We start from the raw sequence: 27,754 nt of genomic DNA, 5'->3' as shown, positions 1-27,754 counted from the left end.
GATTGATGCTAAACTAGGAAATGACTTTTCAGCTGGATCTTCAGAGCAAACAAAACATTTTCTTTTCAAATTCAAACAAACAGTCAGTCTGATAAAAGATGATAAACTTTTACTTAGAAATTTATTACATTATATAACAAACATAGATTCTCTGTGGTGCAGTATCACAACAAGAAGATTTAAGTAACCCTTTATACTTCTATTTTGTGAATCTCTCAAATGATAATTCTTAGAAAAGAATGTGGAGCATCACCTTAGTACAAAGAGATGTGAAGTGGTCTGGGCAAGCAACCTGTTGTGGCTCCTGATGGCACAAAGTCACTACTCAGTCTCTTCTCTCACTTGCCTTTTTAGCTTTAATCAGTTCAGCCTCTTAAAAATGTCCATCTAAAGATAATAATGATTACTGAAATAGCTGGTCATAATCAGCACACTGGCACCTTTAACATAGCTTTGCTTAGAAATAGTGTGTCAGCAGTTTGGGTATTAATGGTCAGGGCACTTCTCCCTAGATTTTACAATGTGTAACTGATTCAAATAAATTTGATAGTATTGGCGATTCGCTCATGGAACACTATCCTCCACTACTATTCTACATTCCTCAGTGATTTTATCCACGCACTGCCATTACTAATGAGCCCAGGCATTTCGATCCAGAAACCTCTGAGTAGCATGATTACTGACAATCAAAAAATATTGTTACATAGAATGTAGAAATAAATGGACGTAAGGATCACATGTTTTGGAAATAAATGCCGATGTAACCATAGCCAATAACTCTCTATTGTGACAGTTACCACCTTATGGCTGAGGTGAAGGGTTACGATTGGTTCGTGTTGCCCCCGAGGCAACCAGTGAGCAAAATATTGTTGACATGAATATAAAATAACAGGATAATATTGTAGAAGTAACTGAAATTAGGGTTCAAAATGTGCCACAAATTCATCAATTAAATTCCTCTGTGCACCTCATTATCAGATATCTATTATTCTATATATAAACTCTAGAACCACTCACTTAGGTCCAGCCTGTAACATTCCTGGGTATGAATTCTATGTATAAAACCCCCAAACCTTGGATTAGATCCCAGACTATTTCTCACAGCCAGGTCTCATTGCTATATAAATAAATCATGCAAACCCCCTAACTAGATTGAAGATATCCCAGTAATACCCAACGTAGCACAGTAGTCCTATACTCTGTAACAGCTATTAAAACTGAATTTCCTCAGTTTCAGAGAGAATTGCATATAAACTGTCTGTTAATTGTTTTGGTGTGATTAATGAATGAATAATCAATTTTCTTATTCACGTAATTATATTTTCAGAATAACTTCTATTAATGTGAACTTGTTAAAGACCCTCATGTTTCTTTTTTTGTAGAATTTAATTCTGAGGATTATACAGCATTAACTGTACAGAAAGGCACAGTGGATTTGGCCAGTTCCTATCTGGCCAGATCCCTATGACTTGGCGTCATCTGATCTTACCTCACACAATCCGAAATACTCCAACCTGGTTTCATCAAACCTAGCCGAATCTACGTGGGCTGAGTGACCATTTGTTTTATGGTTTCATAATTTCTCACCCTGTTGGTATTTTCTAGACACGTCCCTTGTTGGAACATACATCCGGAAATGTCCTTCAGTTTTAATTCCCTGAATGACCATCTTTCATATCTTAGCCTTAACCATATGTGTCAGAAAGTTATTTGACTGGAGGTGTCATGAATAGAAAGAACGTCAAATACAGTCCTGGGACAGATGCACAGAAAAATGAAGTGTAATTCTGCAATGGACACTGACCTCCACAATGTATAGGGATGATCTGACTACTAAATATGGTGCTGGATACCAGAAAGTAGGAATAACATGCATGTGCATGAAAGGATTCAGATACTAGACTAGATCATCATCCAATCAACTAATATTCTCTTATTCTAAGGAGAACAATTTCAATGATCAATCCACTTAACTTGAATCATTTTAGTAAATCTACCCTGCATGCTCTCTGAGGCCTTTATACCTGTCCGAAACTGTAACACCTTGAAATGGACACAATACTACAGATTCGGTGAAACTATAATTTGATAAAAATTCATTTGTTTTGTACTTGCATTCCCTGTCATCTTAAAAGCCGAGGATCCCATATGCTTTCTTAACCACTTCCTCAGCCAGATCTACTTCCACTTCTATTATTTGGATTTCTCTGAATACTTAATGAAGAAGTTAAAAATGAAACAATTAAGGTATTAAAGAATAAAGTTTGAATTAGTCAGTGGGAGAATGGTGGGAAAAGTATGACAACACTCAAACGAGCACGTTCTTAAAGACCTATCAAGACGCCATGAGAAAACTAAAGAGAGGAGTTATGATTGATAAATAATACCGAAGGCACAAGTTTTAATGAAACAATGAAGATACTAAAATAATAAGTTGAAAGGAGGTAATGGTAACTTATCATATAATAGCATCAAATAGCAGTTACAATGATGCAATGAGCAGGATAGGATGAGAAAAATTAACCAGAAAAGACACCCAAGAATTACTTAAGATGGGACAATGAGGGTTCATAAATAGTTGTGATGGGCTAACAAACATATAAAACGGACAGGCAACAATGGTATCAAGAGTGACAAAGGGATGTTCTTTGATGCAGATAAATAAAGAGGTGGCAGGTGGGATTGCATGAGAACAAAATGAACAATTTTGATGCAGTTGGTTAGATACTGAAGAGCCAAGTTACAATGGGACAGTGAGCAAAACAAAGGGATGTGTTTTAATGGGATGGAAAGCATGCTAAAGCACCAAATTATGATGTAAAAGTGAGGATGCTAAAGTGATGTGTTATAATGGTAAATGAAGATACTGAAGCAATTACTTCTGAGGAGATTGCAAGCCCATTAAATTGACATTCAGTGAATGTACTAATGGAAGATATAAAACGTTAGTGGGGGTTCTAATTAGACAAGTTTCAAAGGTACCAAAGAGATGAGAAAGTCGACAGGGAACATGATGAAATGAAGGGTGCATTTTTATAAGGCTGAATGGCATTGTTGATCTATAATTTTGCTTTGAGAAAGCCTTCTGGTTTTTAGACTAATTACTGCCTGAATGTGAACCGCTAACAGCTCTCACCAAGATCAAACTTTCAGGATTATTGCTGTTATTAGTTTCTGATGAGTCCTCATCATTGTTTAATAGTCAAGGCAGTTTCCAGGTTTATTCTTCAGCTACTCAACATATCAGAGTTTTGAAATGTCTTATTTTTTTTGTTGATTGCCCAATGCAGCACTCCAAGTAACCCTGACATAGGCACTAGCGAAGTTCCAGGTCTATTCCAGGGTTTGTGCTGAGGTTGCTGATACTTCCCATTCTGGTATTTAGAGCATTTGATCTAGCAAGAGGAAGTTTCAGCCATGAGTCTTAGTGAAATTATCCTGCCTTCATCCTGCCATAGGAGTAAACCTTGTCTGTATTTTTTATTCATATGCAGGAAATGAAAAGGGTCAGTGTTTATTTCTCACCCTAATTGCTGTAAAGATGATCTTGATAAACTGCATTCTTGAACTGTTATAGCCATATAATCCAGAATCTTAAGCAATGTTCATGGGAAGGGAATTGCAGGATTTTGTCCAATAAAGTAATGAAACTATATTTCTAAGACAGTATAGTGTATGATTTGGAAGGGTACCTGCAGGTGTTGGCATTCACATTGAATTCTAATGGATTTGGTTCCCTCCTTCAAAAGAGGAGGTAAAAAACAGAACATGGTTTCAAATTCTTTTGATTGTTTTGGAATGGGACTTGTCTTGGGCTGGTGAAAATTAAAGTGTGATGTTTGATAAAGTGTGGATTTCAAATTGTGTTGGTGAACAGAATAAAATAGACTATTGTTAAATATTGGTTATCAGTGAGATCCAAGACATATTCTTTTTCTCTGATCTCGACACATCAGGAGGACTCCCAATACTAAATAACAATAGTGATTTCTTTAGATTTTTTTGACTCAACGAAAACATATAATGTTATGAATCGCATGGGAAACAATCAAATGGTGAGTAACTGAGACCGAAAGACATGGACTAATCTACGGAACATATGAACAAGAGTAGGCCACTCAGCCCCAAAACCTGTTTTTACCATTGTGTCAGATATTGGTCAAATTTTACCTCTGCTCCTTTTCCAAAGATCAATTATTAAAAACTCCATTCATCTCAATCCTGGAAAATCTAATTGACATGAGGGTAGCACAGTGGCACAGCTGGAAGAGCTGATGCCTCACAGCTCCAGAGACCCGATTTCGATTCTGACCTTGGGTGATGTCTGTGTGTAGTTGCACGTTCTCCCTGTGATTGCATGGATTTCCTCTGGTTTCTTCCCACATTCCAAATACATATGGTTTTGTAGATGAATTAGTATCTGCAAATTGTCCTTGGTGTGTAGGGAGTGGATGAGAAAGTGGGATAACATACAATTGTGAAAGGATGATTAGTAATCAATGTGATTTGGTGGGACGAAGGGCCTGTTTCCATGCTGTATCTCTAAATTAAACTAGACCTCCAGAATTAATTTTGTTGTGTGCTGAAAAGAGGATATCACTTCACTCGCTTTTGCTGTAGTTTTGGTGGAAGAGACAGAGAACGGTCAGAACAATTGTTCATGTTTTTCTTTGGTTCCTAAACCAAAGCCACAACAAGCAATGGGGAGAGTGCCTTGCAAAAGTCCCTGCCGCTCTCTCTTTACAATAGTCTCCCTATCTCACTGCAGAGTCACAGCAGCTCTCGTGCTGTTTGCTGCTAAATGTGTATCCCCACTGAGATATTGTCAGATTCATATTATCATAGAATGAAGTTATTCTGGGAATCATGGGAAAGCTACAAAATTCAGTCGTGATGAAGCAGCTCAGATCGGTTTCCATTTCACTGATAGAAATATACAGAAGACATTAATAGTTATTTTGTAAATGAAGTGCAAAAATCTTAGATCCCAACAACATAAAATCCCCAAAATGGATATGTGTTTTCTGTGGGGAAAAAAAGGTTTCCCAGAAAGCAAAGGAGACCCTGATTTTAAACCAACTCACCATGCTTTCATCAAAATCACCAGGATGCAACACTTACATTGGGCACAGTTATAACAGCTTCAAGTAGGAGTCTACAGGCTGCCTTCATGTTAGATTGTAAAGGGTTGGAGTGGAGAAACCATGCCTCAACTGCTTTTCTAACCATAAAATATTTATTGTGTACAGTTGTATTAAAAATCTGGCGGGTTGTGGGATTGTACTTTGGGAAAATTTAAACTTTGGCTGATGGTATAATGAGGAAATATTTAATCAACATTCTGTAAGCACAGTTAATTTTCCTGTTGATTTTAAAGTTACAGTTACCTCCGTTATGTGCCTTTCCATTCAGCTCTCATACTTATCTGCTCATCCTGAAAGATGGTGGCACTGCTTGCTTTTTGAACCACGAGTGACTGTCATAACAATCACCAACAGGAGTTAATGGTTTGGTCTATCTGTACAAGGTAGAACATGTAAGAAATGTTAAAGTGTTCAAGAAAGAACTGCAGATGCTGGAAAATCGAAGGTACACAAAAATGCTGGAGAAACTCAGTGGGTGCAGCAGCATCTATGGAGCGAAGGAAATATTTCCTTCGCTCCATAGATGCTGCTGCACCCGCTGAGTTTCTCCAGCATTTTTGTGTACCTAAGAAATGTTAAATACCCTTTAAGAAATGTACTGTACCAGTGAGAGAGCACTGGGAAAACTGTGTACCAGACGTTTCGGTTACACAGCAGTATCTTGATTCAAAATCGCACAGCTTAGTTTCTGGTGCAATAACCACACTCCAAAAAATGTTAGTCTTTCAACATATTATCAAGTGCATAAATGCTGATTGAGTCAGGGAATGAGCAAAAGTGACCGTCATGGTTAGTAGCTCTCACCTTGTATTGAAGGATGTAATGTTTTGATAATCAGATGACTATAGAGGGAAACTGTCAAAAATGATTGTGCAAATTTCGTGACGCCGAAGGTTTTGAACTTTGAAGGAAAAGGTGAGTATGGCACAATTTTGTCTGCAAAATTGGCCAAAATATCTTCCTTGGGAAATTGATGTGTATATTAAAACTGCGGGAACAGAACAAATGGATATATGTACGTCTACATGGAATGGAGAAAGGTGGGGGCAAGGTGAGTATGGTTGAGTAATATGGGGAGATACAAAGTGGGATTGAGGAACATGAAATGAAAGTGGATATGTGGGGTTGACTGCTATGGGTGGAAAGTGGGTTAAAAATTGGTGGAAAGCATTTGGCCCTTTTGCTGTACCTGACTAAATTCTCAAAATCTGCATGAACGGAGTGGCTGAATTCTTCAGATATCTTTGACCTCCTACTATTCTGGTCCGAGGTTACCACCTGTTTTAAAACATCTATAATACCAGTGCCCAAGAAGAGCAAGCTGACATGCCTCAACAACTACCGGCCAGTGGCTCTCACGTCCATTGTGATGAGTTGCGTTGAGAGAATGGTTATGTCGCAAACCATCTCCTGTCTTAGTAATACCTGGAACCACTTCAGTTTGCCTACTACCACAAAAGATTGATAGCAGATTCAACCTTGCTGACTCTACACTATGCTCAGGGCCACTTGGACAACAGGAAAACGCACGTCAGGCTGTTGTTTATTGACTCCAGCTTGCCATTCAGCACCATCATCCCTTCATCAAACTCAGGAAAATGGGTCTCTGTTCCTCTTTATGCAACTGGATCCTTGACTTCCTCATCAGCAGACCACAATCTGTACAACACCTCCTCTTCACTGACAGTCAGCACAGGAGAATCCTAGCACTGTGCGCTCAGTTCCCTGTTCTACTTCCTCTATACTCATGACCATGTAGTCAGATATAGCTCCAATGCCAACTTTAAATTCGCCAACATAATGGGCAAAGATGAGTCAGAGTACGGGAGGGAGATTGATTGGTGCCAAATTAATAATCTTTCTCTCAATGTTAGCAGGACCAAGAAGCTGTTTGTTGACTTCAGGAATGGAAAGCAGAGGGAGCATTCACTCATCTGTATCTTCACCTATCAGAATGGCAGTAGAGAAATGCCTGGGTGCATGCATCTCTGATGATTTGTCCTTGGGCCAGCACAATGATGTCTTCACAAAGAAAGTTAACCAATGCCTCAACTTCCTCAGAGGTTTGAGAAGATTCGGCATGTCACCGAATAATCTTATCAAACTTCTACAGGTGTATAGAGGAGAGCATACTGGGCTGGTTTGGAAATTCATATGCTCACATATAAAAGAGGCTGATGGACATTACCCACAACAAGTTCTGACCACTGCATCATCAAAGAAATCCACAAGAAGCGCTGCCTCAAAAGAGCATCTAAAATCATCAAAAACCCATACCACACTGGCCATCCTCTCTTTTTGCTGTTGCTATCAGCAAACAGGTACATGAACATGTGAGCTGTTATCTTCAGGTTCAAGAACAGCTTCTTCCCATCATATTCTGGAACCACCTGCACAATCACAACCACAAGCCTAGTGCAACACCAAACCAATACAAACTTTACACTATGGGTGCTCTAAATATTTTGTTTTTGTCCTTTTAAGTGCTGGTTTACTTGGAATAATTGATAATTCATTGTATATTTATTCTGTTGGTGCATCAAAATAGAGCTCTCATTATTCTGGTTAATATGAGGTCCAAATGACAAATAAAAACTCTTGAATTGTGGGAGCAATGGGTAAGTGCATTCAAATAATGGTCAAAGGTTGATGAAGTGGCATTGAGTAATTTGGGGAGAAAATTAATGGGATGATTGAAGAATGTGGGGAATCTGGGTTGCTTCAGTGGTATGAGTGAAGATGTGTGGTTTGGTTTTGAGGAATATGGGGAGAAAGTGAACAGGAATAGCAAGAAGGATGGGTTGGGATGAGTAATATGTGAAGTGAATAGGTCAGTTTGTAATACAGAGTGAGGAATTAGAGTGATGACAGAGAAGGGAAGGTTGTCAAATTAAGATAGGGTACATATTGAGGAGGGGATAGGGAGTTATGCATATGCTGAGATGGTAAGCGTGATGTATAAAGCTGTCTCTTGGTCTACTGACATTTTTGTAAATAACAGCTTTTTAAATTTTAGGTTAGACCCTGAATATTGATAAGGTCTGTTCTTACCATTGTGTCAAACCTGCTCTTTCCTCATGTCCCAGAAAACTGGTTCTGGTGTGGATTTCACTGGACATGCCTCATGTCCATTCCTAGTGTACTCATTTCCCACTTCATTTTTGGTCAATTCTCAGTTTCCAACTTCAGTATTGAACCTTCACTCGCTTCCAACTTTTCACCTACTTCTTAATATCCCATTATGATAGCATTGCTTTGTTTTGGGTTTCAGCTCAACATCAATGGTCACTGGTAGCCCTAAGAGAGCTTTACTCAAGTGGCCATGTTTCAAGTGTGAGCATTGGCATGAATGCCGGCAGGCTATTTGCCATTCTAGGCAACATCTCAGGTAAGCCTGATCCTGCCCTCCTCAGCATCCTGAAATGGCCGAAACAAGTCAGGGAAAGGATGTAAACAGATATTGATCAGGCTGAGGAACCTGGATAATATTTTTCCTGCTTCTTAACCCATGGATCCAGAAGCAAACTGTGGATCCTGAGTGCAACGCTGGCTTGTAAACTTTAACTTCCACTCCTTGTCTCTGAATCTCCAAGCAGGAGAGGCACATATAAGGAGTGGGCCATTGGGAATTCATAAAGTGCCACAATTCTACAAAGAATGGGACACATGGTTGGTTTTGTTAAGTCTTCCTGATATGTAAAGTCTCACTTCAATTGTCACTACGTCTCTTGTACAGATATCTGTCTCGTCTTAAAGTCTCAACTCTCATTTCCAATTTCAATTTACTCCCATTTTCCATTATTCACATACTGTAATTTATTTTTGTCTCATTTTCTTGTTTGAGTTTCAGTCTTTATTCTATACATAATCTCATTTTAATTCCATTTCCTTTCTATTGGAAAGGTTTCTTGTTATAACATTTCTGATCCTCAAGATTTTGGGTAACTCATCCAGTATCCTGTTAAAGCACAGGAAAAGTAGGAAAATAACATTATACTATCCCATCAAACACTCTTACAAATTAGGGATAGAGTAAACTTTATTTACACTGTCCTAACAATGTATTCAGGTCTCAACCTCAGAATAGTTTCTGTATTGCAGAGTACATTTAAAAAAAAACATTTAGGAAATCCCTTTCTAATCTTGACCTGAAATGTTAACTCTGTTTTTCAGTTGAATCTGTCTGGCCTGCTGAGTATTTCTGGTATTTTTGTTCCTTTTGTTGAGGTGAAGTTAAGAATAAAACTGCTCATTTAGTTTTAAGTAATAAAGAATTAAGTGTAATTTTGTAATGACCAAATTTAACTGGGTTAAAATAATGATAATGACTGCAAAAGAAGAAATATTAGTTTTGTTGATCTGTTTGAGTGAATTCATCTATTAGAGTCAATTACCACAAACTGGCTTTACTACCCAATTCCTGTCTCAATTTCCTCAATCTGATTTCATTCTCTATTTTTCATTTCAGGTACCTGATTACAGCCACGGAAATAAATTAATTTTACTAATAGGATTAGAAAGATTTTTTCAAAGTAGAAACCACAACATCATCCATAAGTTAAGACTGTCACAATGTTGCTTTCGCCTCTCCCTACTTGCTTGCCCATACCTTTTAATCATTTTCTTCCTTGAGTTTCCTTTTTAATAAAGATTCCTTTAATTAAAAAAAATACTAATCATTGGTTCTGGATCAGGAAATAACTGGCTTTCTCTTTCTCAGTTTGTTGCCCAAGAATAGATGAAAAAGGAGAACAATGTTTTCCATTTGCTTTGGATCCTCAGACGAGCCTATTTGATCTTGCGCAATCAACAAAATCCCCGACACCGCCATGGCTGAACAAAGGAAGATGTTAACATATCTTTGTAATATTTACTGATCGATAAGATTGGCAATCTTCCTTTCACAATTCTTTCCTAATCTGCTGCCTTGGAGAATAGATAAACTTCCTTCAGTAATGTCTCATTTATAACACTGTTCTGTGATGTAATGAATTGCAGTGTTACAAACAGTTCCAGGGTATCTGAAAACAAATATGTATATGTGCAACAGTAATACTGAACCTATTTCATGAGTGATAGTCTGCGGCAGTATTCATGAGTGAGAATGTGAATGTGGGAGGATGATGAGACAATGCCTCAGCAAATTTGTGTATACTGAAGCATATGAAAAATATTATGTGTGCATGTGTGTTTAACTATGAACATGTATATGCTGTGGTTTCTTGGTGCCCTTTTGGAATAGCACTGTTGGAATAGCAACTTCTTAAAATTCTAGTAACTCTTAAAGGTACAGTACATTTCAATAAAGGGTATATACACAGTGAAAGGGTCGTATTGATTTTTTAGTTTGTCCCACCACTGTTCATAAAATGAAAAAATATGTCCAACATTAGCATGGTTTGGGACTGACCCGCAGCTGAGTAGCGCTGCTTTCAAACGGTATGGTTAGGTAAAGGCAACTTCAAAACCTGATTGCCGGTGGTGGGTATAAAGCAGTCATATGGATACATGTCAGGCATGTGAGTCTAATCCATAGATTTCTGCTTAAATCTGTTTATATGACAACAAAAATAAAAAATTCATATTGAATAGGTTTATGGATGAATAATGTTAAAAGCGCTAAAATGTCCAAGTTTCCTTGCTTCTACCATATCGCAAAAGCGACAAATCTTAATAATCAAATTATTTGGAAGAATCAATGTAACATTTTCTTATAATAGTATATGTATATAGTTCTAGCAAAATTGTAACATAAAAACATTTTTATATTATTTTTGTTCAAATATATAATTGGTAAAAAGATGAGTATTCTTTGTGGTTGGACTAGATCCAGGATGTTTCCCTATATCTCAAACTAGCACTTGGAGGGGAAGCTTCTCTGATTTGTTTTCTTATCTGTGATTGAACATTGAACCCTTCCTCCTGCCTCAGAATATAGGGGACTTTCAAATAAACTTGTACAATTCAGAAAACACTGGGTTTGATTTACTCTTTTAAACATTCTCCTGAAGATAACACAACTCATCCAAAGTCCGAAGGGAATTTCTGCTTGCTTCTGGTTTATGCAAAAAAATTGCAGTCTAAAAGAAGAAAGCCAGAGATCCCCTTTCCAAGCAACTGTTATTCAAAGGCAACGGAATGAAATATTCGCTGATTTTTTTCTCTCGTTTATCTTTATCTACGAAAACAAAAAATTGTGATTCTCATTTGAACCTTGGTCGAGCTTCAGTGGGAACAACACCAAGCAACATCCCATAATATTCATGCAACATTAACCATAGCAACGCCACTCAGATTTAGCTCTGCCCTTTTCCACCATTCAGTGCAGTGTAATGTTTTTCTTTTTTAAAAAATAACCCCATCTCCTCTCCTTGAAGACCCAGACCAGTTGAGACCCACCCTACCCTCCCAATTTCCCATCTCCCCCACCGGCCAAGCTAGCTATCAATAAAATGTTTTAAAGCACGTTCTATGTTCATTCGATGTCCCACTCTTGTAACTCCAAGTTCTACATAGTCTTCTTTTGTCAAGGCAGGTAGATGAGAGCCTTCAATCTCATTATGTAAGAAGCTCTCTCTGTGTTCTGATAGGTTAAGACTGTCGAGCCAGTCTGCTACGTCATACTTGTTCCACATCACCATAGGCTTTTGGCAGAAGGGTTTGGGGGGGAGTAAAGAATGCATGGGGATACCAGATGGAGATGGGGAGCGGCTACGAGCACTGGAACTCCGCACCACAAACCGCACCTCCTTTGGCTCATGAGGAATGTTGAGGCTAGAAGATTTCAGGATGGTGGGAGGGGTCTGTGTCGGGGTGGAGAGAGGTGAGGGCCTTGGTGAGCTGATGCCGGCTTCTGTCCTTGAATCGATGCCAGGTTTCCCAGGACTAGGAGCCCTTCGGGTAACTGGGTGCCTGGAGCCAGGACGGATGGTGAATGTCGCCCCGAAGCTCCGCTGGGATATCGTGTTCAGCTCTCCTAAACTACTGAATAGTCTGTAAACAAAAAGAGAAAATAGAGAATTAGGAGTTGGTATCCTGGGGTTCACCTTAGTGACTTACCCAAGGCAACATGCTCAAGTTTGAACATCCATCAGGCTACACCATGAAGTTGGCTTCACTGTTTCACTATCCCGTATGAGGAACTTTCACAGGATTTTCACATTTGTCAGAAAACACCTGCTTAAGAGAGCTTGAATTTGAAGTCCTACCTTGGAAATACAGAACTTCTTTCACCAAAAAACATGTTGATGTCAATAGATCTTTGCTGTACAAGTGTATTAAGGGATAAGGTACAGGATGTCTGAGCTGGGAGTATCTAAGTGTGGAACAAAGTGACAATAGTTGAATGACTGGGTTTGGAAATGGCCATGTTTTTGTTAATAGGACATTGATACTACTGGCAAGGACAGCATTTATTGTCCGTCTTTATACACCTCTTGGAACTGGATGATTTGCTAGGCCATTTCAGAAAGCAATCAAGAGTTATTCTCATTGGGAGGGGTGGGGGACGGACTGGAGTCATATATACGTAGATATCTTTCCCTGATAGGGTGAATCTGATGGGTTTTTAAACATCAATCAAGTCATTTAATAGTCACAATGTTTGGCAGATGATCACTTACAGCATATTTATTTAAATTTAAGTTCCCCCATTGCCACACTGTGGTATGTAATCATGGTCCTAACTCAATAGTTCATACTTGCAAATACAAATACAATATCTTAACCATGATGATGCTGAGTAAAAATGTAGGGCTGTTGAATGTGAAGGCAGTCTGAGAAGTTGAAAATTGGGCAAGGTATGTCACATGTAAGGGTTAAACCAGTTATGTAAGTTGAGTGAAATGGGGACAGATCGGCAATGGAAATGTTTGAGTGTGGAAAGTTTGAGTGCGGGGTTTTGAAAGTTGATGAGGTTTGTGAGCGATTGTGTTAGTTTGATTTGTGTGAAAGACTGTGTTAGTGGGGAGATATAGATACTAGGTTTAAGGGATCTGATGTTAGACCTAATTTTAGTGGATTAGTTTGTGGAAGATAAGTGTGGATTCTTACCATTTAAAATGTGATCAAGGAAGATCCAAACATCTGACATGTTAAAACTTAATTTAGTGTATAGTCACCTTTTTCACACACCATTTAATCCTCACCTCACTGCATATCCATCCAAGAGAACAGTCAAATGAGATGATTGACTTCTGAACTCCTTAAAGAATACAGGAGAGTATTTAGTGAGGCTGATGACTGGAAAAGGATTATGTCCAAATCAGTTCGCTTTCCCCAATGGTCATATTTCAAGATTGGGAAGATTGTCATCAAAACTTCAGGATATTGTGCCAAACATTCTGAGTCCATTTTATCCATTCACTTCCACTTCATGCCTTCATGTTATTTTAAAGAGACCAAACACTAATACTTAGTATATCCGGCTAGAATTCATGCTGGAATAATGCACTCAACACACACATTTTCAATAATTCAAGCTTTGTACTCAGTACTCATGAATACAGCTAAAATATATAAAATTTCAAATTCATATACGGGGCACTGCACAACTATCCACCTACTTATTTATATCTTCTTGCTGATTATTAGTTATTTTATTTCACTATTTGACAATATTGCATAAAACCCTCAAAATGTTTGAGATAAAATTTCTCTCCTCAAATATTTACTCTTGGTTGAGACCCTGATTAGAATCACATTTATGTTAAAAACAAGATGCTCATTAGTGTTAACGTATAGTAATGCTGCTTCATGCTTGAGATATTGAGAGCTAACCTTTGACAAATATGGGGAAATTGTCTGACTTTCTGTGGATGGTAACGGGTTGCTTTTCCAATTTTACCCTATTGACTTAAAATCAATGCCAGTTTGCATTCAGAAAGTGATCCCCAAATCAAAGAAAAAGAGACAGTCATATTAATACGACTTGGATGTTTGAATCTGGGAGAAAAAGATTTTGCCAGTGATCTAATTACTTCTAGGTTACTAAAAGATGAACTGATGGAAGGAATGAATTAATGAGTCAGAATGCCAGTGATGCTTCCACCATACAAATAAAAAAAAAAAACAAGGGTTTGACCTCCTCCAAGTCTCAACTAATGTACAGTTCTGTTTAACAGATGTTGATTTAATTTGTCTTATTTTCCAGCATTAACAGGTCTGAAGTGAGGATTTCACATTGTAAGCTTTGTTTCTGACTTGTTGAAGTTATGAAAATGATTAACATGCTTGTGGTCAAAAGTATTATTAAACCTTTCCAGGCCAGATGTAGCAATACTTGGAGAGTAAAATCCACTCTACAATGTCTTATAAACCACTCAGAGGGTGAGTACAGAAAGAATAGGTACAGAGTAAAGCTATTTTGCAAAATATGTCAGGAACAGAGAAATGGAAGGGAGATTCCAGGTAATGAAAGTAATGGTTTCACCTTAAGTATATATTAACTATCCTTCTCTTGATCCAACCATGAAGTGGAACCAGAGACTGACTGACTTGGTGGAGGGCAGCCCATGGCTTACAAAGAAAAAAATAACACACAAAATACACATACACGCCATGCACATACACACATACATCTACACACGCTCAATATTTCAACTTCACCAAGGGGAGCATTCACAGTTCACGGTAGAGCAAAATTAAATGAATCTAGACAAAATAAAATCTAAATAGGGAATTTGGATGTGGTGAATGGTTGTGAGCACTTACACAATTTGCTCACCCTCCTGAGGCTCGAGGTGATTCTAGACAGAGCACCACAACGCATGCACAGTGAGCGGAAAAAAAGAGGCAATGAGAGAGAAATGTTAGCATCAATCCATGAATATGACTGGACATTTCCACTACAACCACTAACAGTAAACATTTTCCATAATAGACTTGCTTCACATCACTTCAGATTTTGAGACTTGACTCCTTCCTGCCAATCCCTTGATTGCAATGCCCCACAAAGACTTGAAATAATGGTGGGTTTAGTCCTAACTCAGAATGTGATGTAAGAGCAATTTAAATGACTGAGCGACTGCAGGGATTTATGAACTTTAACTCAATCTGATGTGTTACCTTCCAGTGCAATACTCTGTTCACAGACTGAAAGATTATGATGGACTTTAAAATTGAACTAATTGCTGTGTGAAGAATTCTCTGTTGAATTCTATTCAACCAAAAAAAAAATCAAGGTTTTTAGAATTTGCAGTAATTTCTCAGTAAGTCACATGTCAGCATTATTGCTACAGAGGCCACGTCCTAGACGTATGCATTGTGTTCATTTTATGTGCCAGCTTTTTGAATTCTCCTGCCAAGGAAACTTGATTACAGTGGTTTTGAACTGTATTCACCCAGTTGTCACTCAAAATTTTGAATTTGAAAACAGTATATTCCATCACTGAGTTTGCCAGGTTCTGGAATTGACTTTAGAGATTGAAGGGCATTTGTATTGAAAACAAACGGAACAGCTTCGAATCAATTGTAAAGAGGATACGGAATGCAAAGACCTAGCGAATCATATGAAAGTGGCACAGCACATTAACAAATGATGTCAAAAAAAGAGATGGCATTCTGAACTTTATAATAGAAGCAGAATACACAAGCAGTATATTATGCTGTACCTTCATAATTCATTAGTTAACCACCAAGATAGTGTTTTGTGCCCATCTATGGACACCATATGGTCAAGGCCTCGAGAGGGTGCAGAGGATATTTATACAATAGAACAAGGGATGTGTGACCGATTATATTGAAGGACTGGATTAGTGTTGTTGACTTTTGAGACTTAATTGATTTAACAAATTAATGTTACATTATGAATATTTTAGTTTTTGACTACCTGTTTCCAGCATAAGTTGCACCCAAAGCCTAACAGGAGGCCTATTTTCCTGTGCCTTGAGTTGTGGGCAGGTAGAGATAAGATTCATAGCCCAGTGCCTGAATTGAATGCATAAATGAGGGAAGGAGAGGATCATAACAAGGATTCTGTTGACAATGACTAATCAATAAGATAGGAGGGGATTGGAGAGCAAGAAGTTCAGTTAAGGGCCTCAAAGAATTGTGGGAAAGGGTAACTGGACTATATTGGTGGATTGTAGTATTTTGACCAATATTAGAAGGATGAAGGTTGGGCAGTGTGAAGCTGAGCGCCGAAATGATTATGGGAAGATCTAACCTGATTACTTGTTTTGGATGTCCCTGGAAATGGATCCTCAGGGGGGGAGATAGGCCAAACTTCCCTACAATGCTCTGAAAGATCAATGCCTTCTGAGTGACATTATGCCATTTATTCAAAAGCAAATATTATGTCAGTGGCACAAGAGTAACTGGCTATCAGAACTGTCTGTTGAAGTGCAAGAAAAAAAGTAACATGCAGTTGAATCTCTCAGCAACATTTTCATGGCAGTACAGTTGATCATGAGAAGGAGCAGATTTAGGAGAATTCACGAGTGAATCAGAGAGAGGATGAGAGAGAGTTTTTCCAAGCAGCAAATTATTACAATCTGAAATGCAATGTTTGTAAAAGTGTTGGAAGAGGTTTCCATAGATGTTTTTCAAAGGGGAACTGGTTCCATAATTGCAAAGGAAAAACATTGCAGAGCTAAAAATAAAGAGGAAGGAATTGATATTAACTGAAGAGTTTATTTGATATCATGGCCAAATTATTTTATTTTATACTTTTTAATCATATGAAAGCTTGGAAATATATGCAAAGAATTAAAACATAATTTACCTGGGACATATTTCTGGGCTCAGAGTGAAGAATCGGGACAATAAGTCACACCCAAGAATATTTAGTTCCTTCATTTGCGGAAACCTCATATTCTGTGGTACTTATACATCATACTCTATTGTACCTAAAATAGATGCTTTTGTATAATACCTAAAATAGGTGGTACTGTGGATGGTGAAGATGGTTATCGAGAATTACAGCAGGATCTTGAGCAGCTGGTCAAGTGGACAATACTGGCTAATGGTGATTAATTCACATAGGTTTTTGTATAGGTGATGTATTTGGTTAGTTGAACTAGGCAGGCCTTCACATTGTACAGTAGCACCTGTGGAGAATTGTAAAGCACAGGGTTCAGGAAGTAGAAGTACATAGTTCTTTGAAAGTGGTGTTTCAGGTCGATAGGGTGGTGAAGAGGTTTTTGGCACGCCGGCCATCTGTCAGCGAATTGAGTATAAAAGTTGAGAAGTTATGTTATTATTGTATAAGAGGTTGGCGAGTCCGCACTTAGAGTATCTTGTTCAGTTTTAGTCACCCTGCTACAGGAAAGATGCCATTCAACTGGAAAGGGCACAGATAAGTTTTATATGGATGTTGCCAGAACTCAAGGGCCTGAGCTTTGGAGAGAGATTTTGCAGGCTAGGACTTTATTCCTTGGAGTGGCAATTTTATAGACATTAATAAAATCATGAAGGGAATAGATAGGGTGAATGTGTAGTCTTTTACCCAGGATGGTGGAATCAAGAACCAGAGGACATAGGCTTAAGGTGAGAGGGGAAAGATTTAAAGGAACCCAAGGGCTGGCTTTTTCATACAGAGGTATGTGCTACCAGAGGATGTAGTTGAGGCAGGTACAACAGAAACATTTAAAATACATTTGGACAGGTACATGGATAAGAAAGGTTTAGAGTGATATGGGTTAAATGCAGGTAAATGGACTCGCTAAGATGGAGCATCTTGGTTGGCATGGATAAGTTGGACCTAAGTGCCTGTTTCCATGCTGTATGTCTCTAGTCGAACAGTGCCTAAACTTTCGCAAACAAGCAGGGCATTTCAATACTGTGCCAATCTAAATGTTGTGTAGCTGCAACTATTGGGAACTGCAATTAAAGTCATTAATTGGCATCCCGCTTCATCGACTAATATGCAAGTAGTTCTTGGAATGGGAACAGTATGGAAACATAATGTCATTGAAACAATGGAGATTCTCACAGAATTTCCACATCACAGAAGGTAATGTGGCCTAAAATTCTTAAATCAGTTCAGGCTCTTTTTAGCCTGTCAGTTCCATTTCTAGAGATGTTTCTTCAATTGCCAATTGAATTCTATTTTGAAAGCTCTCAGTGAATTTATTGCAGTGAGTTCCAGATCATAACCACCATATCTTTTCCCATTATTTTTAAACAAATGCCTCTGGCTCTTGAACAATCTACTAATTGGAAAGGTTTATTCAAAACGATCATGATTCTTGTATAGGTCGGCATAATCCTCTCTTAACCAATGTTTCAAGGACAAATCGAGCATTTCCAGTGTAATCTTGAACCTTAAATCCCCCAGGCTGGAACTTTTCTGTGCTGTCTAAAAACGTTCATGTCTTTCCTAAAATAGTGACTGGAAGTAAATGCAGAATTGCCATTATGGCTTATTAAGTGTTTTATTAAGGTTCAATATAAGCATCAGATGTAAGTACTCTAAGCTTCTCTGAAATCCTGATCCCATTTGCTTTATTAAACATTTGTTCAATATATCATGCTACTTTCAAAAATGTACCCAATCCCTTTGGAATTGTGCTATTTAATTGATATTGTCTGTCTTTGTTTTTTTCAAGTAAAATGCTCTATAGAAGAAAAGATTGAACAGTTTATTTTTCTTTGTAAGAAAGACTAACACTAAGAAAACTCTTTACAAATTAAGGAATTAATTTTCCATCCATTCATCCGGCACACTGTCAAAACTGTTTTAGCATTGTGCCTGGCACTAGGTTGGACCATGTAGCCCATGTAACACAGGGAATCCAAGTATGTTGGTTACAGCAGCTGAATACCAAGTACTGTTATCCAATGTGTTGATGTTAAAAAAAAGTAGTTGAGATCTGAAGAAATCTTGAAACAAGTCTAATTTGATCCTAAAATTCTGTGGTGACAAATGAGACAATGTTAGCAGCCAAAACTCTTAAGCAGCCAAAGCCATGGTATGTTCTCAGTGAATGGCGCATCCCATAACGAGGTCATGCTAAACATTTCACACACAGATGCAAATAGTTACACATTATAATGGAAGATTCATGTAAAGATGTACAACTCAATAAACAAATCTCAAATATATTACCAGTTGTTCCTTTTCCACCACTTATGTTGAAGTTTAATTTCTTTCAGATGAAACATTATCAAGATGATGCCATGATTGTGATGAGATATGTGACCTTATCATTCAATCTGTATCTTTATTTATTTATTTATTTATTTATTTATTTATTAACTGAATTCAGTATCTTTGGCTTAATATGCAGCAATATCATTAATACCTGTTTTACAACTTGGGATCAGTTGCACCTTCCCCTCCCTTTGTAGTTGGTAGATTTTTGCTGCACATGACTGAATTTGGAGAATGTCATTCAGGGCCTTGCCTGATCTGGGTTACTGACGGCACTGTGCAAAGATCAATGCCATTCAAGATCATTCTCAGTTGTGAATTATTTAACTATCACATGACTCATTGCTGTTCTTTGTTTAAGTGAAGATCCAGTAAATTAAGAATCCTGAAAACAATGATGGGGTTATCAGTCCTTTCCTCTTCTGGGAAAATTGTAAATGCCGGCTGTAGTATTGCAGGGCTCTTGGGATTGCTGAGAACATGGGATTGGGAGCGACAGTGAATCTCAAAACAAAAAACACTAACACCAACCACAAATAGAACTCAATAAATGAAAAGCATATCACTGATCCATTGACTCAGCTTGTCCACTATGACTCCATTGACTCAGCTTGCCCAATCCATTGACTCAGCTTGCCCACTATGACTCCATTGACTCAGCTTGCCCTCTGGCCCACTATGAATTTTGCTCTGTCTTCTACGAAATCAGGTTTAGAATTCCCCAAATTATTCTTCTGCTTTCGGTAAAATTCTCCAAAGCTGTCATTCTTCAAGATCTCTATACTCCCCTATTTCTGGCTTTGCTTATCTGTAACTCGAATCACAATATCATTAATGATTATGGTCTTTGGATAGAAGGTGTTTTTCTTCTTCTTTTACACCTTTCAGTTATTCCTTAAAACTGAACTCTATGAACTCCACGGCCTAAATCTGTCATATTTTGTTGGATAAAGCTCAATTGAGCACATTGAACTGCTTTACTGTATTAAAGACAGGAGAATGAAAGGTTTATTTATCAATCAAACTGAAAGCTCTAACTGAATTTGTGTGTTCTTTCTGAGACCGTATTGGTTTCTTCCAGCTTTCTCCAACATGCCAAACTGTGTCAGGAGGTTAATTGGCCATTATAAATTATCATATTTGGTAATGTAAAGAGAAATTGATCAGCAATGTTAAAGGGAGAAATAAAATAGTAAGTTGTAGATTAAAAGGAAATACAGAGAATGGAATGGGACTCATGACACTGCTCCTCAGGGTACTGGCATAGGTTTGATGAGCTGAGTAGTCTCCTTCAGTCTCCTTAAATTATGGAACTCCTCATGCCACTTTGTCATTTCTCACACTGGAACTCCTCTTCTCCCTCAGACTAGAACACCCAATGTCTCTCAGCCTTCCTCAAACTGTGGATTTTTTCCCATGATTCAATCCGATTTTCTCACTGTCACATTTTAACCCACATTTACACCATGTACCTTGCAGTTTTTTTTCACAATGTAATTAAACTTACTCACCACCCTATTTGTGACTCACATAATTTCTAGTCCATTGGGCTCATCATGCCTCTAAATTCCACTTTCTCACAAGGTCTTTCAAACATATCTTCTCACTCTTATCCTCAACTCTACCTTCAAGACCTCCCTCCCTGGAGTAAGGCAAACTACAACTTTATTAGGCAGGAGTTTGGAAAGGTACAGTGGCAGCAATTGTTATTGGGTAAGTCCACATATGACATGTGAGACTGTCTGCAAGGAAGTATGACATGTGAGAGTTGTTTGAAGACAAATTGATTAACATTCAGAACCAGCATGTTCAGTAAGGAGGAAGGATGAGGATGGGAAAGTAAGGGAACCTTGGAAGACCAAGGAGGTTGTTCATTTGTTCAAATAGAAAAAGCAAGCACATGCAAATCCACAGAGGCAGGGCTGTTGAGAAATATATAGAAAGGAGGAAAGAACACAAATGGGTGATTAAAAGGGCCTAAAGGAGCCACGGCTTTGGATGGGTCAGGTTAAAGAAAATCTCAAAGTATTTTATACCTATAGTAAAACCAAAAGGGTAACCAAGGAAGGAGGTAGGACTGCTCTGGGATCAAGAAATGATTTTTTGCTTGGGGTGTGGGGATGTAGGTGAAATAATAAACAAGTACTGTGCATCTTTAGTCACCAAGGAGATGGACATGGTGGACAGTAGGATCAGTGTGGAGAATAGTAATATGTAAGGGCACCCTGAGATTTAGGAGGAGGAGGTATTAGGCCTCTTGAAAAACATTAAGGTGGATCAATCCACAGGACCTGATGGGGTCAATCCCAGGTTATTGAGAGAAGGAATAGAGGAGTATGTGGGACAAAGTTCTTTGTGTCCTCGCTAGACATAGGTGGTGTGCTGGAGGACTGGAGAGTAGTTAATGTTGTTTCTTTATTTAAGAAGGGAAGTAGAGAGAATCCAGGGAATTATAGGCCGGTGATTTTCATGTCAGTGGTACGAAAGCTGTTGGAAAGGATTCTTCAGGATTGGATTTACTCCCATTTGGAAAAGGATGGATTAATTAGGGACAGTCAGCATGTCTTTGTACATGGCAGTTTCTGTCTCACTAACTTGATCAAGTTTTTTGAAGATGCGACAAAGGTAATCAGTAAGGGCAGGGAGATTGTCTACATGGATTTTAGTAAGCCCTTTGATAAAGTCCCCCATGGTAGGCTGGTCTAGAAGATTAAGATGCAAGAGATTAACAATACTTTGGTCATATGGATTCGGAACTGGCTTGCTGATAGAAAACATTAGGTTGTGGTGGGAGAAGAATATTCAGACAGGAGATCTGTGACTAGTGGAGTTCCATAGGGATCTGTGTTGGGACCTCTGCTGATTTGATATCTATATTACTAAAAGTCTCATCTTGACCACTTCCTGTTGCTCTGTATATTGATTTTAGAAAAAACGCTGCCACTTACGGCTGTGATTTTTGGCCATCTTACTCAGAGTTCCCCTCTGCTGCGCAGGACAAGAGGATTTTTCCCATCGATTAAAAATAAAAGAGTTATTAGTGTTTATAAAATGTTGAGATTCTCTCTCCTGAAGGCCACGCCCCTTCCGGAGGGACTATAAAATCCGGAAGTGTGGAGGTGCCTCAATCCTCTGCAAGATGGGGGAAGCGAGAGGTCGCAATTCTCAGTCTGAGCTGTGAATAACACTGAACACATGTCTACTAAACTGTGAGTGGTTTTACTGACCTGTTAGTGCCCTTAATGTGGTTTGAAAATGTAGTTTGAAAGTGCTAAAGCTGTGTTGCCTTTGGTTTGAAAGTGCTAAAGCTGTGTTGCCTTTGGTTTGAAAGTGCTAAAGCTGTTTTGCCTTTGGTTTGAAAGTGCTAAAGCTGTTTTGCCTAAGTTTAAAGCTGCTTTGCCTAATTAAAGTTGCCTTGCCTAATTAAAGCTGCCTCGCCAAATTAAAGCTGCATCGCGTAATTAAAGCTGCCTTGTCTTCTATATATAATTAAAAGCTTAATCTTGAACACTTCCTGTCTGCGCATTATATTGATTTTAGAAAAAACGGTACCACGTATGGCTGTGCTTTTTGGCCATCTTACTCAGAGTCCCCCTCCGCTCATCAGGTGCCGAGGAATTTTCCCATCGATGAAAAATAAAAGAGTTATTAGTGTTTTAAAAATGTTGAGATTCTCTCCTGTCAATCACACCATGAAGGCCATGCCCCTTCTGGTGGGAGGGGGGGAGGGACTATAAAACCCAGAAGTGTGGGCATGGCTCAATCTCTGCAAGATGGGGGAGGGAGAGGTGACGACTCTCTGTCTTTAGTGGCCTTGCACCCTGCTTGAAATGGTATGAAACTGCACTTGAATTTGGTAGCCTTGCACCCTGCTAGAAGTGGTAAGAAACTGCACTTGAATTTGGAGGCCTTGCACCCTGCTTGGAATGGAATTTCAAGGAATAGCAGTGAGTCAACTACCAGCCCACCAGCCGTGAGTGAGTGAGTTGCCAGCACAACAGGCTTGAGTGACTGAGACGCCAGCCCAAGAATCCATTTGGCCCACAATGTCCATACTAGTCCTCTAAAAAGCAGTCCCTTCTGCGCACAACACCCATACCAGCGCTCCAGAAAGTCCCTCCCACCCCCCACCCCACCCCACACTGGCCACCAATATTGGAATTGGTGGAGAGGTGGAATATTGCGTTGGGGCACCAGTGTTGGGGGATCAGCCATCCCGTGTGATGCTGGTCCCACTTAGTCTAGTACTTCCTAAAAACTTATTTTCCCTGGCTACAGTCCTTTTTCTGTAAGTTTGTGAGATGCTTTAGGCTGATCTACAAACAAAGATGCTATATCAATGCAAACAGGAAATGCTCTGCAGTTTACAGCTGCATTTGTGAAGGAAGAAACAAAGACTTAAGACAGGATTTAATTCATTGGAGTGCAGGAAGCTGAAGGGTAATCTCATAGTGCTGTATAAAATTATGAGAATAGTGAGGGTGAATGAACAGTATTTTTAGCAGGATAGAGGATTCTAGAACAAGATGGCATAGGTTTAAGGTGAGAGGAGAAAGATTTCAAAGGAAATTGAGGGGCAACTTTTTCAGAGGTGGGTATATTGACAGAGCTGCCCGAGTAAGTCATTGAAGGAAGTACAATAAGAACAGTTGTATAAGACATTTTACAGTACACAGATAAGAATGATTTAGAGGGAAATGGGCCATAGGCAGTTAAATGGGACTAGCTTAGACGGGGCATCTTACTTGGCATGGAAAGGTTGGGCCAGAGGGCTTGTTTCCTTGCAGTATGACCGTGACTCTCAATGATTTTATGAGGTACTAAACCCAGTAACCTTGATATGCAGAATTAAATGACGGAGATGAAAAGATGAAGTAGACAGATGGTAATGGTGGACGGGTGTTATTCTGAATGGAGTTCTGCGATCAGTTGTTTTCCGTATGGGAGATTATTTTGCTTGTGATATATATATATATGAGATTCAGACATAGGCTCCAAAGCCACACTCAGCAAAATCAATAACCCCACTCTCACCATCGACGGCACCATTGTCTCCCCATCTCCCCGGGCCCGCAACCTTGGCGTGATCTTTGATTCCACCCTCTCCCTTGAGCCTCACATCCGTCATGTCTTTAAAACCTCCTTCTTTCATCTCCGCAACATCGCCAAACTCAGACCCTCTCTCACACCTCCCGCTGCTGAAAGACTCATCCATGCCTTCATCTCCTCCCGACTGGACTACTGCAACTCACTTCTCCTTAGCATCAGCTCCACCTACATCAACCGACTCCAACTGGTCCAGAACGCAGCTGCCCGACTCATCACCCACACCAAATCCTGGCATCACATCACTCCAGTCCTCAAACAACTTCACTGGCTTCCCATCTCCCACCGGATCAACTACAAAATCCTGATCCTCACCTACAAAGCCCTCCACCATCTGGCCCCCCCATATCTCACTGACCTCCTCTCCCCCTACCAACACTCACGGTCCCTCAGATCCACATCAGCCGGCCTCCTCTCCATCCACAAGTCCAACCTCTGCAGTTTTGGGGACAGAGCCTTCTCCAGGGCAGCTCCCAGGCTCTGGAACTCCCTCCCCCAACTGATCTGCAATTCCGTGTCCCTCACCATCTTCCAGTCCCGCCTCAAGGCCCATCTCTTCACCTCTGTCTATCCTTAGCCCCACGTCCCTTTCACTTTTCATCTGTGCATTAATTGCCTCATATTGCGTTTTGTATTGAATTCTGTCTTTACTTTGTGTACTAGTCATGTCTCTACTATTTATTTCATTCCCCTTACATGTTTTTCCTCTACCTGCTAAATTTTTGTAAGGTGTCCTTGAGACTCTTGAAATGCGCCCATAAATAATATTTATTATTATTATTATTATTAGACAAAAATGTAGATAGATTGATTAGCTAGTTTGCAAATTACACAAAAAATTGTGGAATTTATCCCCAACTCCACCGATTTTGGTGTTGTCTGCAAACATACTAACCAATCCATGTACATTTAAATCCAATCTATATCCCTGCTTAAACAAAAGAAAACCATTGATTACTCTCCATTCCTCCATTCAGCTGGAGAAGAATCAAAGATTTTTGTCAATGCCCCTGCTATCTCCTCTCTTTACACTCTGATAGATACCACCTGGCCCTGTGGATGTATCCACCTTAGTGCTCCTCATGAGCCCCAACACCACCTCCTTGTATTGGAAAGAACTGCAGATGCAGTAACTCAGCGGGACAGGCAACATCTCTGGAGAGAAGGAATTTTGACGTTTCAGGTTGAGACTGAAGAAGGGGCTCGACCCGAAATGTCACCCATTCCTTCTCATCAGAGGTGCTGTCTGTCCCACTGAGTTACTCCAGCATTTTGTGACCACCTCCTTCTTGATCTCAAACTGCCCAGACATATTAGTATTCCCCACACCATTCCCACTGTCATGAACGTCCTTCTGTTTGATTTTGTTTAATACTTTGCCTCCATCCACTGATTCCAAGCATAGAGTCCCCCCTTCATCCTCTTGCTTTCCCACCCATTTATGTAAAAACTATATGAGGGGAACAATGAGAAGATGGTCTTAACAGCTATTTCAATCATCTTTAATTCAGAGGTAAGGAGAAAATATAGAATAATGGTAGATAATGAAAAGAAAGAGTTAAATCTGCCACAGACAGCTGTGGAGACCATCATAGGGTGTTTTTAAGGCGGAGATTGACAGGTTCTTGATTAGTAAAGGGGATATGGGTAAAACAGCAGGAGAGTGAGGTTGCAAGGGAAAGATAGATCAGCCATGAATGAATAGCAGAGCAGATTTGATGGGTGAATGGCCTAATTATACTCCTATGACTTATGAACATAAATGAAATGCTAAACAAGTGAGATTGAAAGATATGCTAAGAAAATATGGAGATATAAAAATAAGGAGAAGGTTTGGGAATCAAAGTAACTCAACATGAGAGGGTAGATGTCATGTAATAAGGAAACTTATATATGTGTAGGGATATTCTAAAGCAGTTTACAGTCATTAATGCATTTATTATACATTCATAACTTGGACCTGAAATGTCCTTTGTACATCAATGCTGTTTGACGTTTCAGGTTGAAACATCTTTCCATTAATTGTATATTTTGCTTTTACATTTAACCTCACAAAGTGCAACACCTTACACTTGCCATCTGCCATCCCCTAACGCAATATTCCACCTCTCCACCAATTCCAATATTGGTGGCCAGTGGGGGGGCTTTCTGGGGCACTAGTATGGGTGTTGTGCGCTGAAGGGACTGGTTTCCAGAGGGCTAGTATGGACATTGTGGGCCGAATGGATTCTTGGGCTTGCAGCTCAGTCGTGCTGTTGTGCTGGCAGTTGACTCACGGCTATTCCTTGAAGCAGGGTGCAAGGCCACCAAATTCAAGTGCAGTTTCACACCATTTCAAGCAGGGTGCAAGGCCACTAAAGACAGCAAGTTGTGACCACACCCTCCCCCATCTTACAGAGACTGCGCCACGCCCACACTTCTGGGTTTTATAGTACCTCCCCCTCCCACCAGAAAAGGCATGGCCTTCATGGCGTGATTGACAGGGGAGAGAATCTCAACATTTTTAAAACACTAATAACTCTTATTTTTCATCGATGGAAAAAATCCTCGGCACCTAATGAGTGGAAGGGGGCTGAGTAAGATGACCAAAAATCACAGCAGTACATGGTAGCGCTTTTTCTAAAATCAATATAAAGCACTAACAGGAAGTGGTCAAGATTAAACTTTTAATTATATATAGAAGATAAGGCAGCTTCAATTAGGCAAGGCACCCTAAATTAGGCAAGGCAGCTTCAATTGGGCAAGGCAGCTTTAATTGGGCAAGGCAGCTTTAATTGGGCAAGGCAGCTTTAATTGGGCAAGGCAGCTTTAATTGGGCAAGGCAGCTTTAATTGGGCAAGGCAGCTTTAATTGGGCAAGGCAGCTTTAATTGGGCAAGGCAGCTTTAATTGGGCAAGGCAGCTCTCACACTTTCAAACCAAAGGCTACACAGCTTCAACACTTTCAAACCAAAGGCTACACAGCTTCAACACTTTCAAACCAAAGGCAACACAGCTTAGACTGAGAATTGTGACCTCTTGCACTCCATCTTGCAGAGAACTGAGGCACCTCCACACTTCCCGGTTTCATAGTCCCTCCGGCAGGGGCGTGGCCTTCAGGAGAGAGAATATCAACATTTTTTAAACACTAATAACTCTTTCATTAAACAGGTACATGGATAGTGACAGGTTTTAAAACTAATAATTTTTCATCGGGGAAAAATCTTCTTGTCCTGCGCAGTGGAGGGGGACTCTGAGTAAGATGGCAAAAAATCAGAGCCGTAAGAGGCAGCATTTTTTCTAAAATCAATATACAGAGCAACAGGAAGTGGTCAAGATGAGACTTTTAATAATAGAGATAATCAGAAGCTTGTCTGCATAAATGTTCTGAGACCCCTTTTAAAATAAAAGAAAGACGTGTAAGAATTGCTATC

The 27,754-nt window shown here is 39.4% G+C and overlaps 1 protein-coding gene across 1 annotated transcript in view; it reads right to left on the bottom strand.

Annotated features, from left to right (window-relative positions):
* Positions 1-5,698: 5,698 nt before the first annotated feature.
* The window catches only part of shank3a (SH3 and multiple ankyrin repeat domains 3a), a 530,257-nt gene continuing 508,201 nt past the window's right edge, over positions 5,699-27,754 (bottom strand). Inside the window, exon 23 of the mRNA XM_055653270.1 lies at positions 5,699-12,137. Coding sequence (XP_055509245.1) covers positions 11,582-12,137 — 556 coding nt within the window. The 3' untranslated portion in view covers positions 5,699-11,581. The remainder of the gene's footprint in view (positions 12,138-27,754) is intronic.

This window comes from Leucoraja erinacea, chromosome 22, assembly GCF_028641065.1.
Source record: "Leucoraja erinacea ecotype New England chromosome 22, Leri_hhj_1, whole genome shotgun sequence".
In the NCBI taxonomy this organism is placed as follows: Eukaryota; Metazoa; Chordata; class Chondrichthyes; order Rajiformes; family Rajidae; genus Leucoraja; species Leucoraja erinaceus.
The sequence above is the reverse complement of the archived record's forward strand: the minus strand, read 5'-3'. Positions and strand labels throughout refer to the sequence as shown.